The sequence below is a fragment of the Anser cygnoides genome, chromosome 1 (assembly GCF_040182565.1).
Source record: "Anser cygnoides isolate HZ-2024a breed goose chromosome 1, Taihu_goose_T2T_genome, whole genome shotgun sequence".
NCBI lineage: Eukaryota > Metazoa > Chordata > Aves > Anseriformes > Anatidae > Anser > Anser cygnoides.
The window spans coordinates 38,704,887-38,718,178 of NC_089873.1; the positions used below are offsets into that span (position 1 = coordinate 38,704,887).

The 13,292-nt window shown below is 46.2% G+C and overlaps 1 protein-coding gene across 1 annotated transcript in view; it reads right to left on the reverse strand.

Moving 5' to 3' along the window:
* Positions 1–682: 682 nt before the first annotated feature.
* The window catches only part of CPM (carboxypeptidase M), a 32,806-nt gene continuing 20,196 nt past the window's right edge, over positions 683–13,292 (reverse strand). The window contains exons 4-9 of the mRNA XM_066992798.1: positions 6,943–7,115; positions 5,268–5,452; positions 4,830–5,000; positions 3,843–3,995; positions 2,702–2,850; positions 683–1,365 (exon numbers count right to left, since the gene is read on the reverse strand). Of these exons, the coding sequence (XP_066848899.1) occupies positions 1,132–1,365; positions 2,702–2,850; positions 3,843–3,995; positions 4,830–5,000; positions 5,268–5,452; positions 6,943–7,115 (1,065 nt within the window). The 3' untranslated portion in view covers positions 683–1,131. The remainder of the gene's footprint in view (positions 1,366–2,701; positions 2,851–3,842; positions 3,996–4,829; positions 5,001–5,267; positions 5,453–6,942; positions 7,116–13,292) is intronic.

The following is a 13,292-nucleotide window of genomic DNA, read 5'->3' on the forward strand; positions in this document are numbered from 1 at the left end:
GTTTCCAAAGATAATCTCTTCTGGCTGCTTTTAAAACTGCTTAAGGAAACTAGCAGCAGATGAAGCTTCAAAATAAACACATGCGGTGACACTGACTTCACTTGGTAAAGTCTGAGTTTGCTGAACAGCTTCACAGTGCCTTGAAAATGGTTTACAACTGACCAGGTGAAAGGAGTCTGCTAAATCTGGACATGCTAGAGCACTGTTAGCACAGCCCTTAGAAACCAGCTGCTGTACAAGGTTTGCTCCTGCTGAATTGCACCTTCCAGCTTCTGCTGTGCAGAGGCCAGGCATGAGACAAAGAGGGAGGTAAGAGGGCTGTAAAACATGCTTAAAAAAACAACAAATAGCTGAAGTTATTTAGATTGAAAATTTGTGAGTTATGGTTCTACTCTGTAACACATTCAGTTAAAAAAAAAAAAAAGGCAACTGTATAAAGCTGTAGGGGGCTGTCTCTATGTTGCTTTCAGTAGTTCTGTCTTAGAGGAACGGTTTTCCAGAGACCTACGTTACTGTCTTTCGCCTGATGGCACAGGCTATCATCGAGCTCCGGCAGCATGGCCCTTGGGCACTTACATATGGTTATTTATTTCCATCTTCTTTTCTTCCAACATGTGTTACCAATCTTAGTTCAGCCCCGATTGGTCTCATTTGTCTAGACAAGAAAGAGCATTCTTAAAAATGCCATTCTTCATTTATAGCAGTGGCTTTATTACAAGAAATTAGGATTGAGCTACTTGCTTACAGTTGTGTGGGCACATGAACTGTTAGTTCAACACTGAAACAGTTTGAAACACTGGCAGTACAAGCCTAGACTTCTTTTGAACTCTGGCAAGTTCTTCAAAATATGTGTAACTACCTGCATCAAAATTCTACAATTACCTCCACAGGCTGTACAGTACTTCTGTAGAGTAAAATATTTACTCCAAATATGTAGAAAAATACGATAGTCTATTACAATTAAAGTACAACATTTGATTGTCAAGGCAGTAATTTACAAAATACAATAAACATGATTATAAATCTGAGAAGTCGGTTCATAAAAACATACATTCTTTTACATACACAATTTCTTGTTTCAAAAGCCACCTTGGTGCAGGAAGATTTTGCCCTGTCACGTCATCCCTGACTTTATTTGAAAAGTAGAATCACGGCGGCCATTAAAACCAAGATGTGTAGAGTTGGTTTTACCGCAGCTGAAGAACGTTCAAGCTCTTGGTACAAGGGCGTTTTAGGACACGAAGCAGGTCTTGTTCTGATAGAGACTTCTGAGAAAGAGAAGTCTTGTTTCAAAGCACTGAAGTTACCAGTGTTATCACGTATTTCCACTGTCTTCAGCATCGACTTGAATCCAGGTACAGTAGCCTAGGAACAAGCATGAAAGATATTTTTTTTTTGGTTTTAAGCACCGAGTTCAGCTGTAAAACAATCATTGTCTAATGCGCTTATTTATACTTTCAACGTGTAGGAAAAGTGTTCTAAATATAAGTTGAACTACAGCAAGAGAAAACAGTAAAAGTTTTTCACATTACGGCAATAAGACTAAAAAAAAAGCTGAGATGGAGACGGTAACAGAACATATGCTTTTTTTAACCCCCCTCCCCCCCAGTTCACAAGACTCTTAGCTAATTTTGCTTTATTTGGGTCATTACCTTGCAGTGGATGAACCGACTAAATTGCTTAGCAACGAGAGCCACAAAACCTGGAGGATGCGACCTAGTGGGTAGCTAACCGTGTCAGGCAGCAGCACAACGCTAACTGAAGTCTGCTTCATGTGAACGGGAACAAGGAACTGCAGTTTGAACAAGCCCGAAGCTAGCAGCAAAAGTGCTAGATGTCATGGGGCATTCTCTGCCACAGTAAGTGAATTTCTCTCGGTTGTGGTTTTTCCTTGCCCCTTGTAAGGTGCTGCCATGGATCGAGGTTGCTCACCTCTAGGGACCAAAGTTAAGACTGCATTACTAGGAGTAACTGCCTTACTCCTTTAGCAGGCTGCAGCAGGAGGGTGGCAGGGGCAGGGGCTGAGCACATGCAGGAGGCCCTCACGGGCTGCTCAAGTCCGAAGAGGCGTAGACCAGACTGACATTTTAGGGGAGGGAGTCTCTTTCCTGGGAGGTTCTGACAGGAGGATTCATATTTCAAACCAGCAGCGATTTTTGGCCCAAAGACCACAGGAGCACCGCACGCTGTACAAGAGAGGGAATCTTGCAGTCATCCTGGCTCCAGGCAGAGACTTTGGTGCTCGGACGCTCTCTAATACCAGCTCCTGACAAGGCCCTCAAGGAAGCCCCTTCCACCCAAGGCAACTGTCACTGACAGCCTTGTCAGCCTGTTGCTGCCAGGGGCTACGTGGGTCCCAGCCTCCCAGTCCTCACCCTCTAACAGCTCTCAGGTTTGCTTCAAACACTTCAAGCCAGCATCGCCATGGTCTGGACACTCAGCTGGTTCCACCACCCAGTTAGATCACCGCTTATTCCTGGACAGCCTGGGGACAGAAGGTCTCACTGCATCTAAGCATTGCCCTACTGCTGACTCAAATATTACAATTAATTAATTTATTTTTTAATCTGCTAATGAGTCTTTACAGTTCCTGTATTTGACTCAAGCAAGTCCACCTTACTCGGCTATAAGGATTTGGTCTCGCTGTGCTCAAGAACTCGATGTAATTAGAAATAATAATTTGGTAAGGCAGTACACTTACATTGATCACATACTTCCCAGGCAAAAGGAGAAGAAAGTACTCTCCGTGTTCGTTTGTTCTGTACGGGCAGACGTGAGACCTCCCTTGGGCTTCCACGATCGCATTGGGAATAGGATTTCCATTCTTATCAGTAACCTGACCTTTGACTCCTGTGAAAAAGGGAGAGGAGAGAAAGATCACAATGTGTACTCGTGACGAGCCTCCTCCTCTGGCAAAGTCAGACTATTTGTTGCTGGGTGCATTCAAAGGCTATTTCAATTATTTCAAGTACATCTAATAATATCACTAGGACTTACATATTACCAAAGAGAATTAAAATAGAAAATCCTTTTTGTTGTTAGCAGCTTCCCCTCACGTTAGTTTAGAAAGCACCATTGTAATCTTTAAGTTTCATTTGCTGAAAGCATCATACCTACTTTCTGCATGTGTCTTGCTGAAGGGCTTACATTTTCAGTATTGTGTGTGTGTTCTTTGTGTTTGTTTGTTTTTTAAATAGCCCAGCCTGTTATCTAGTGCTTCCAAATGGCAGAATAACAATGTCTGCTTATGGAGTAGTTTCCCTTAATTCTCACAAACCACCTTAAAGGCAGCGCTGTCATTAAGCAAAACAGCAATCAGACATTCAAGGCAACAAAACCCAAGATAAGCAACAGATCTGTGCGAACCCTTTAACTCTGCAAAATACCACTGATTCACTAAGCAGTTCTCTCTTCCAACTGTGAAGTCCAGACCACGCTTAGGTCTTAAAAATACAAAATCCAAGCAGCAGAGAGCCACGAAACCATGCCCACATACACACAGGTTTAGAGACCTCGGAGATAAGTGACTGCCCCAGGGCTGCTCAGGAGAGCAGGCTCCCTGGAGGGCAGGGGGAGGTGAGATGCCTGAGGGGCCTGTCCCAGTGCATTTTAAGCTCCTTGGACTCCACCTGACAATCCCACCTCTAAGTTCTTCCCTCGCCCATCCCTAGCCTTGTAGCACTTGCCCTTCAGGTCTTTCCTGGAGCACAGCAGCTCCCAGATTCATGCCGTAGCTCCTCACCTGTGAGCTCCAACACAGCCCCAGGCTACTGCAGCCTGCCCCCTTTGCCCAGCCACCCGGTCTCCTCAGCTTTAGCTCCCTTCCCCGGCTGCATACCCACCTAGGTGTACTTGTTTTATATATTCAACCAGAGCAACTTTGTTGTCTCTCCAGAATTTCTCCAACTGGTCTGCCGGAGGATATTTACAGCATGACAGCTCCAATGTGATTTCAAAACATTGTCCCCAGACATAGTTGTAATCTTGCATTCCACCTTAAGAGCAAAATAAAACAAGCCAGCGTTCAGCTGCAAAGAAGCACCAAGCTCAAGCTATACGAAAAATGGAAGTTAAAAATGTTGGCACTTACATCACACCCGTAAGAAAAGTAAATTAGACAAATTATTCCTCAATACCACACTTATATTCACTGCTTCCTGTGGAAAACCAGCTTAATAACTCTCTATATACTTGTAGGGTGTTGTTTTTTAAAGTGCAGTGATGTTTTGGAAATGATGATTATTGTGGTTGAGGAAGGGTGGGTCTTTGACTTAAAAACTCAGAAGGCTTTTCAAGCACTGCCCACTGAATGGAGACATAAATCCATGTGTTGGCATGGGGTTTACTAGTCTTGGAGCTGTCCTAAGAGCCTTTTAAGGCTTTGAATTCAGACTGGGAAAGCAACACATGGTATGTACCAGAGTACACAGAACCCATATTGTATTTGGTTACATGTAAACAGAAATGAAAAAAAAAAAATCAGTAATCAAGGTTGTTTGTTTATTTTTAAAAGGATGATACATGAACAGAACATCGGTTTTCTTTCTGAAAGAAGAGAGAGGTTTTTGACCTTGGTGCCAGACTGATGTACCTGAACATATATGAATGCTCTTTCCCTTGAGAAAGGACACAGAGGAAATCAAAACAGCAGCAACTGCCTCATTTTGATCAGCAGAGCCTGCAAACACCTGTGTCCTGCTCCAACAATCCCTGCTTGTATCAGCCCTCTACTCTGGGCAAAATGACAGCCCTTTCATCATCACAGGTGGCAGAAGCAAGTGAGAATACCGTATCTGAAGTGGCTGAAAAAATAGCACTGCCATTCTTACCTTCCAGCTGGTACCAGGAATACCCATTGGTGATGCCATCTGGAAAGGTTTGTCTGCTGTCACACCCAGTCCCTTTGTACATGCTGGCATGGTTGAAAGAATAGGTCTTTGCCAGGTGAATAAAAACATCATCATCTGGAGACCTGCTGTAGCCTTCTGATGAGCCAGTAACTGCAGAATAAAGACAGCCATCACATAATTCTCATTAGCAGTAAAACAGACAGTGCTATCTTACATACAGGATAAGAATCTCCTCAATAGCCAGAGCAGAGAATGAATTTCGATGCCTCATTTTGTCTTTGATGTTTCCCAAAGTCTGCCCATCCCAGCTCAAAAGCTGAAAAAACCCTTGCAGAAAACCTTACAGATGTTGCTTTGGTACAGCTACGATTCCTAAAACAAATCAGCTTTGGGGAAAAGGGTTTGTTACCAGCTTACCTGAGTTACCGTTATCGAACGTGTAGCTGGCAACCAGGGCACCCCCATGCAAGTTCGCTGACAGAACAAATGTTTCATTTTTTATCCAGTTCATCACCGCTCGAGTCTCTGGCTGAATGGTGTTGTTGTTACTTTCAAAGGCGTCAGGAAAATTCCTGTTCAGATCCTCTCCGTTCTTATTGTACCTTAGAAAGAGAGAAGGCACTGCCGTTACTGTTTGCCTGTGGACACTTCCACACCACCAGCCCCATGGTGCTTGAGGTCCATGGCACACCAGTGCCTTTAGGGAACAGGCAAGATGACCACTGCAAGGTTATCTTCTCAAGCATTCAGAAATTGGACTTCAGTATGCTTTCTGTCAGCACCAGGCTTTTCATAGGACACAATAAAACAACTCATCTGCTGTATTTCAGGTGAAAACAGAGAATGATATTTAACACGCATATAGGACATACCCACACCTACACATACAAGAACTTAAAAACCTAAGTCAGGTAAGAAGGATACGTCCTTCTGTCTGTGTTTTTCCACTTGTCTAGGAAGATCAAGGTAACTGCTGGATGGCGATGTCCCTTGTATTCCCGTCACTCTGGACAGACAGCAAAATCAGACACAGGATGGATTCTGTTCCACCTGTACTTGAAGGTCCAGCCCGGGCAAACACTTTCTTCCTTTTTCACTCAGAGAGGTCAGCACAGAGAGTGTAAGAGAGTATTTTAGTTTCAGCTGTGTTAATTTTTTTAAACTCAGTTAGTTAAATTCTATTTGACAGCAAGGGGATAAAAATTCCTGCGCTCCGTAGAAGTCCTATCTACTTGCTGAGGAATACTTTTCCTTCCTGATAAAAAGAAGGGCCTACACCAGTCACCTAGAGAATTAAGCTTTCTCTCTACCTAAACTACCTTTTCACTTGTTCCTGACGTTGCCATGGCCAAAGATCCAGGCGAACTCCTAGCTCATGAGTTTGCTTTTTCTTCACATTCCAGCTTTGCCCCTTTGGCATTTCTTCCCATTCTCTCACTCTCTCCTCTTCTTCCCTCTTCTAGCCTGTTAAACATTTCCTCCCCTTTTTGGTCTCTGCAAGTTACGTTAAAGAATGCAAAAGCAGCACAAGATGCAATGCTAGGTTACATTTCCTTCTGAGTGTTTTTCTAGCACTGCTATTAGCACAGCACCTATTATAGCTGGCTCTGCTTGCGTAACTCCTCCCTCCCGCTCCATCTGTGCTCAATGTGAACTACCAACACGTTTGTGGCAGTCCATTCAACCAGCTCAGACGCACCTTTTTCTCATGAAGAAGGGTTACATAGTTCTTCAGCTGAAGAAGATCCCTGGGGGTGGACTTTTTATTTCATTTCTTTGTGGTACCCTAGAGGTCTGACTAGGTCATTGTCCTTCTCCTCTCAGTTTGGGTCTCCTGCCTGGAAGGTTAGCTCATTATATCATTCTGACCAATTTTCTCTCGCCACACCACATATAAACACCAGGCTGACTCACTCTTCCAAAACCCTGTGCTGTAACAGTGTCTCTTCAGAACAGCACAGGCCAAAATTATCCCTAACGCATCCACTACGCTATTTTCTCCACCGAGTATGATTCAGTCCCTTGGCTATCTCCGACTATTACTCCCCACCCATTTCCTTTACCCACTCCCACCCTCCTAAGTCAGCCTTACCTTCCTCGTGAGTAATAACAATGAGGCACTTTTGTAGCTTCAAAACCATCAGGATTCATCGTTGGCATGATGTGAATCCGGGTATTATTGAGTAACTGGGTAATATTTGGGTCACGTCTGTAGTTGGTCACCAGGTAGTCTATCAAATGGAGCAGGATTTCTCGCCCAACAGTCTGCAAAAGCAGCATAGATTTTATTTTAAGCCTGCTATGGAAGAAAAACAGAACAAAAAAACTAACAAAAATAGCCCAAACCCACCGCTTTACGCTTACAGGGTTTTGTTTTGACTGGGTTACACAGACACACGAGGCATACAAGAACATTCTGGTCAATACTGTTTTGTTTCATGCTCTCCCTCTAATTACATTTAAAGCAATTTACAAGATTAAAGGAGTCACTGGAAGGTTTTCACAAGAGTTTAAAACCCAGATCAACCAGAACTACTTGTGTAATGGGAAACCGACTGTGTCAGCTACGCTGCTCAAACCCTGTGCGGATAAGGCAGAGCCTTATCAAAAACTCAAACTGCAAGGGCTGCCTGCTGAAGACCACGTGGGCTGGGAAACGCAGCCCTGCAATATCTCAGCGGTGGTGCAGAGTCAGCTCTGGGCTGATGCCCCAGGGACCCTGGGCCCTGCACGTAAGTGCCAGTGCTCGGCAGGGCTGGCAAGTGATGGAAGAAGGGAAAGAGACTCCTTCCAAATTTACCAGGGTTCTGCAGAGTACAAGAGTTTGTTGTTTTTCATCTCTTTTTCTGTGAAATCAACTTTAATGCAGGCTCAAGAGCAGCTGACTCCTGATACAGAGAGAAGAAAGGCCCCCCAGACACTTCCCTCATGCCCCGTACCTTGCCGTACCCTATTGCTATGAACACTGGCACTGGGGAAATGGAACAGGTGTGTATGGATCCTTAGAGAAAGATGGAAAGCCCATTTGGATGCAACCTCTGGCTCAAGGAAAGGCAGTGGCAGAGAAAAAGCTAAATGCTTGTTTCTGTTCATGTCAATTCGTGTAAGTCATGAAGGCCGGCAGGACATCTCCCTTTGGTCTGCTAGGTCAGATCTTAGCCAAAACAGCGACAACTTCCAGCTCCAGTGAGTTGAGAACAATCCTGTTCTGCCGCCAAAACCACCAGCACAGCGTGTTCACTGGACCAGGCTTTCCAGGAGCATCAAGGTTGCTGTGGGGTTCCTAAACTCCGGCTGGGATGGGAACAAACCAAGACTGGCAACTGGATGTGCTCTGCAGATAGTTTCTCTCTACTTTTTCTCCAAGAACAGAGCCTGGTAAATCACTGAGGGCTCCACTTCAGAGCTACGGAGCCTCCGTATCTTTTACAATGAGTCTCGCACCACTAATGTGGAAAAACTGCAGAGGATTTTCACCTGCTGCTAAATTGAGAAACATGGAGTGACATTACGGGGTGAAACTGGCATCACAGATCAACATCCTCTTGCTTGCAGGCTGGTACAGGGCAAGGTAAAACAGGTGAAATCAGACAGAGGGAAGGGAATATTTCTCCCCAGCTATTTGTTGCAATGACAGCTTGTTAAATTTTCACACCAGTGCAATTTAAGCAGCAAGTCCCACTGTGGTCATGGAGGTAAATGAGAACATGGAGCTCAGCTGGCAGAAGCTGGCTGGTACACCGTGGGTGCACCCTCTGCTCAGGTTGGGAGCAAAGCACGTCTCTTCAGCTGGGCAGCAACTGACGCTTGTCCCAGAAGGAAGAAGGGAGGGCAGCAGCGCCAAGCACTGCCCCACAGAGCCGCAGATCACACCGGTGTCAGGCTTAAAACTTACTCCGTGAAATTTAAGAAGGGGCGCACCAGAACCTGTCTTGTACGGGCAGCTCGGGTGATAGACATCTTGGGCAGCAGGGGGAAGAAGGGAAGGGGGAGAAGTCAGCCAAATCATGGCCCTGGGCAGGAGAGATAAAGCTAGCAGGCTCAGAAGAAACGAGAACAGCCCTACCGCAGAGAGAGGTAGACTGCAGGCAAGACTGGACTGCTCTCCAGAGGAAACGGGAAAGGGGATCTGCTCCTATCCTGGTTCTCTTCAGTGTCTGGGGCAGGGGCAGCAACTCCAGGAAAAAAGGAGTAGAGAAGCAGGAAAAGGAAGAAGAAAAGGTGGTTGGAAAAGGATAATGTTCATGAACAGCAGAAGCTGACCGGTGCTTCATAGGTGACATTCTTTGCACTCCAGAGTAAAGCCCAGACTTATTACATATGCAGCATTAAAAACAACAACAACAACAAACAAATCCTATTTTATGGGATTCCTTGCGTAGCTCTTGCTGTATCCGAGTCCTTAGCCCCATTCAGCTAACATCTGTCAGAGAGGGCTGGTACTCTCATCATTTGAGGAAGTGTGTGTGTTACTACTTGGTTTTGGTAGAGCAACAGAGGAAGGGCTGTTGCTTTGGCCCAGATGACCCCAGATTTCTTGAGAAAGCACATCTGGAGGTGGTTAAGGGAAGGGAAAGGGAGGGGTTTTGTTTCTGAGACAGTGAAGCTCAAGTTTTGATCAAGCCCTCAGAAGGCACCTACTGCCCAGCAAGCTTTACCCCGCCTACATCTAACACACACACAGGGAGAGCAGAGGGAAGACATGAGGTCTTCGAGGGAGCACGACGAGTATTCGGTTTTAATCGCAGCCTCCCCGGGGCGATGGCCTCGTGCCCAGGTGTGTGGCTTTGCAGTAGCCCAGGCGAGGGGTGACACAAAAGCCAGCCCTTTCTCGCACCCCGGGGACACAGCCGGCTGTCACGACCCTCTGACAGAACGCACGCCCAGATGTCACGGCGTCATTGCGTGCCCCAGGGGCAGACAGGCAGCAGAAGAGGCTTCCCGTGGCCCCTGGGGAAGGCCGGACTGCAGAGCACCGGTCTGGCTGTCACGCCCGGTCAGCCCCTGCTCAGAGACTGAGCGCTTGGCCAAGAAGCCCCAGCCACAGCTTGTTAAAAGATTAAGGTCAGCTGCCACCGTGCCCGCGGCGTGACGCTCTGCGCCCGCGCCCCTGCATTTAACACGCTTCTACTGCCACGTGGTAGAAGCCGAGAGCCAGGGGGTGACGGGCCGATAGGCTCTGCCCATTTTTTTTTTTAAAGATTAAAATTCTTTCCTTAAACTTGGCCTGTTTTTTTTTTTTTTTCAGCTGCACTATGTCGAAAGAAAGACCCGAACCGTCAGGTAGGACCTGTTCCAGAGCAGCCCGGCCTCGCCAGCCTCCCTGCTCCGGCCCCGAGTGCTGCGCAGAGCTGGGGCAGCGCGGGCACCACCCGACCCGAGGTGCAGGGGGAGCCCCAAAAACCTGCCGGCCGTAACGCCTGGATCTGGGGCACCTGCAGCACACCCCAGCGAGTCTGGGGGATGTCAGCTACGAAGGGCAGCCCTAAAGCCGCTGCTTGTGTGGACACCACCTGGCACACGCAGCCAGCGCCTTCCAAAGCAGCAGCCCGGCCTATGTTGAAAGGGATCTCAAAGTTTTTCCAAGCACGAGGTTAGCAAATAGACTGGGTTGCTGGGAACTCTGAGGTTTCTAGTGCCTCTGACCTTCTTTACATCCTGTCAGCTGATATTGAAGCCAGGTAGAAAATAGTTCCCTATACAGGAAATATATATACCATTCTTCCCCTATTCTCTCTTCTAGGGTATGTATTTGTAGCCCTGCCACACCTCTGCCATGCTATATCGCATGATACAGATAAATGACATTGGATATATCCTGAAAACTTCATATAGCAGCCTTTATAATATGCGGACGCAACCTTTTGTCTAATGTGGTGATAAAAATTGTCTTGTATAGACATATTTTGACAGCATAAATGCAGCTTCTATTCACTTTTGGAAATGAGAACAAGAGATTCTACAAAACACTTTTTTTTTTTTTTAAAAAAAAAAAAAGCTCCAATTGTATCAATCACAAATAAAACTACTCCAGTCCTCAACCACCCTAATAAGGCACCATCTCTCTGGAAACCCTTCTGTGGAGATGATTACATCTATGATGACATGCAAAACAGGGTACAGCTGCGCTAACTTCACTCACAAGATAAGCCACCAAGATAAACACATCCGTTCACGTGGGCTAGTTCAGGCCCATCACCACAGGCTCAGTTTCGGGGAGAGAAAGAGGCAAATACTGTTGCACCAAAAAAAGCAGAAGTTATCAGAAGGGGAGGATGTGGGAGAAGGATGGCACCAGTATTATCATCCTGGAAAAGGGACTGACCTCGTGATTGCTATCACGCTACAGCTTCAGAAAGCTAAGGAAGCCCCATCTGTAATGCAGCAAAGGGAACAAGCAGAAACGCACAGGGAGGTTACACTTCAGACATACTTTCCTTTAGAGCTTTCCTGCTACAACCTAAGTGGTTTAGGAACAGTCTAATGAAATCCTCTGGCTTAGTTGTGCAGACTGGACTCCAGTCAGTGGCACAGCTGGTCAAAAGCTGACCGGTTTGCTCCGTGTACAGCTTAAGGGTGTTTGGGGATTTGGCTTTGGTCAGTGAGAAAAGGAACGAGCTTTTCCCTCAAAGAGGAACGTGTGAATACCTACATAGAAGAGCTCTTTCAGTGAGAGCACAAGCCTGGGACAAGAACAGGCTGCTGCCTAAATCAGAATGAGCTGGAGCTAAAAAAAAAAAAAAAAAAAAAAACAGGAAAACTCACATCACTACTCCCCACAGAGAGCAGACCAAAAAAAACATCTCAAATTTGCTTTGAGCCGTCTGTACTAAAGCACTGGTTGAAATCCAGGGACTACAACACTAACGAGCAGGCCCTAGAGCAGCAGGCAACCTCTTCCTCATCTTCTTTAGTGCAAATGTTACCGACGTGTCACAGGCCTTTGCATTTTGTGCAGTCTGTTAGTGCCGTTTTGATTAAAGTGCCACAGAGCTGAAAGCGACTGCACTACCTCTAATTATCAGGCAGAGGCTGGATTGCAAGTAGTACTGCTGTAACTGGTGAGCAGCCTCATTCCGCCACAGAAACACTGAGGTAAGTCTACTGTTGCATCTGTGGACCTGGGGCAAAAGTTCACTCTGTTTGCCAATGGCTGTCACAGAACAAAATCATTTAGCCTTGGCTGGTCGTGTTTTATGCTATAAAGCAATTAACCTACTCTAAAAACAGTCTTTCCAGTTCTGATTAAAAAAAAAAAAGCTCTCTTCCTGGTGTTGTGTACTCCTATTATCTTAATAGAACTGCCCTGTTGGGCAACCCTCCAAATAACCTCGGTTTTCTTCCAGCAGCATGTGTGAACAGCCTGCACAAATGCAATTCAGGCTTCCCCGTTTTCCGGTTTTAGGAGCAGCCTCCTGGCTGAATCAAGGAAAAGTGCCATTTACACGATCACAACAGGTTAGAAGGGCAGCGTCTCCAAGTGGTACCAGAGGACAGAGCTGCTCACTGCATGGAGAAGCTCCTCACCTTTATGGGAAGCACCACTGGAGCACAAAGGACGTTCATAGATCAATGAAGCTATAATCCTACAATCTCAGGCTATGAAAGACTGTGGAACACAAGTCGAAGCTTGTCATGCAGTTCGTGCAAAACTTATCTGCTTCATCTATTACAGGGGAAGCTGAGTCTTTCCCCCGTGACTACTCCAGCAGTATTTTAGATTATGGGAATAAGTATTCAAAGATCTCTAATGCTTCTCTATATGAGGAATTCATTTCCTGCCATCTGATATGCTTTTATGGTCAGATAGGAAAAAGTAAAACACTGTGTTATATTCGTATGCAAAAATATATGTAAATATAAGGCAAAGATCATCATGAGGGCCTGAAAAGGAATAGCTTTAATTCCAGAATCTTTCCTAGGGGTGTGCTTGGTCTGATGAACAAGCTAGAACCTGGTTCGCTGGAGAGAGACGTAGCACAGCACCTAGTGCTACAGCACTGCGAGCTCAGGGAACAACCCCTCTCAGACAAACTGGTGATGATGCCAGTACTTAATCTCGCTTCATTTGTCATAGTCGACGTAGAATTTTTGATCCTAGACAGTGATCCAGGTTGCCTGACCCCAGGAACATGCAAACACTGCGTGCCTCCGTGCTCAAAGCTCCTAGTGCACATCCAGCTGGGCGGTGACAGCAGCAGGAGCGCTTCATCCTGGATGCTCTGCCAGGAGGAGCGGCAGCAGGAACCTGCCCTTCTGCACTCCAGGACTACTGGATTGGAAAGCCAGGCCACGCTGGACAAGACGGTGTTGTGTTCTCCCCGCCAACTCCCTCCTCACCAAATTTGGGTCATCTGTAGCCATAGTCTTGAAACTTCCTTCAGCAGTCCGCAGGGACCAGCGCGTGCAGCCGCAGCTCCTGTAGGCGCCCCGCACCACACA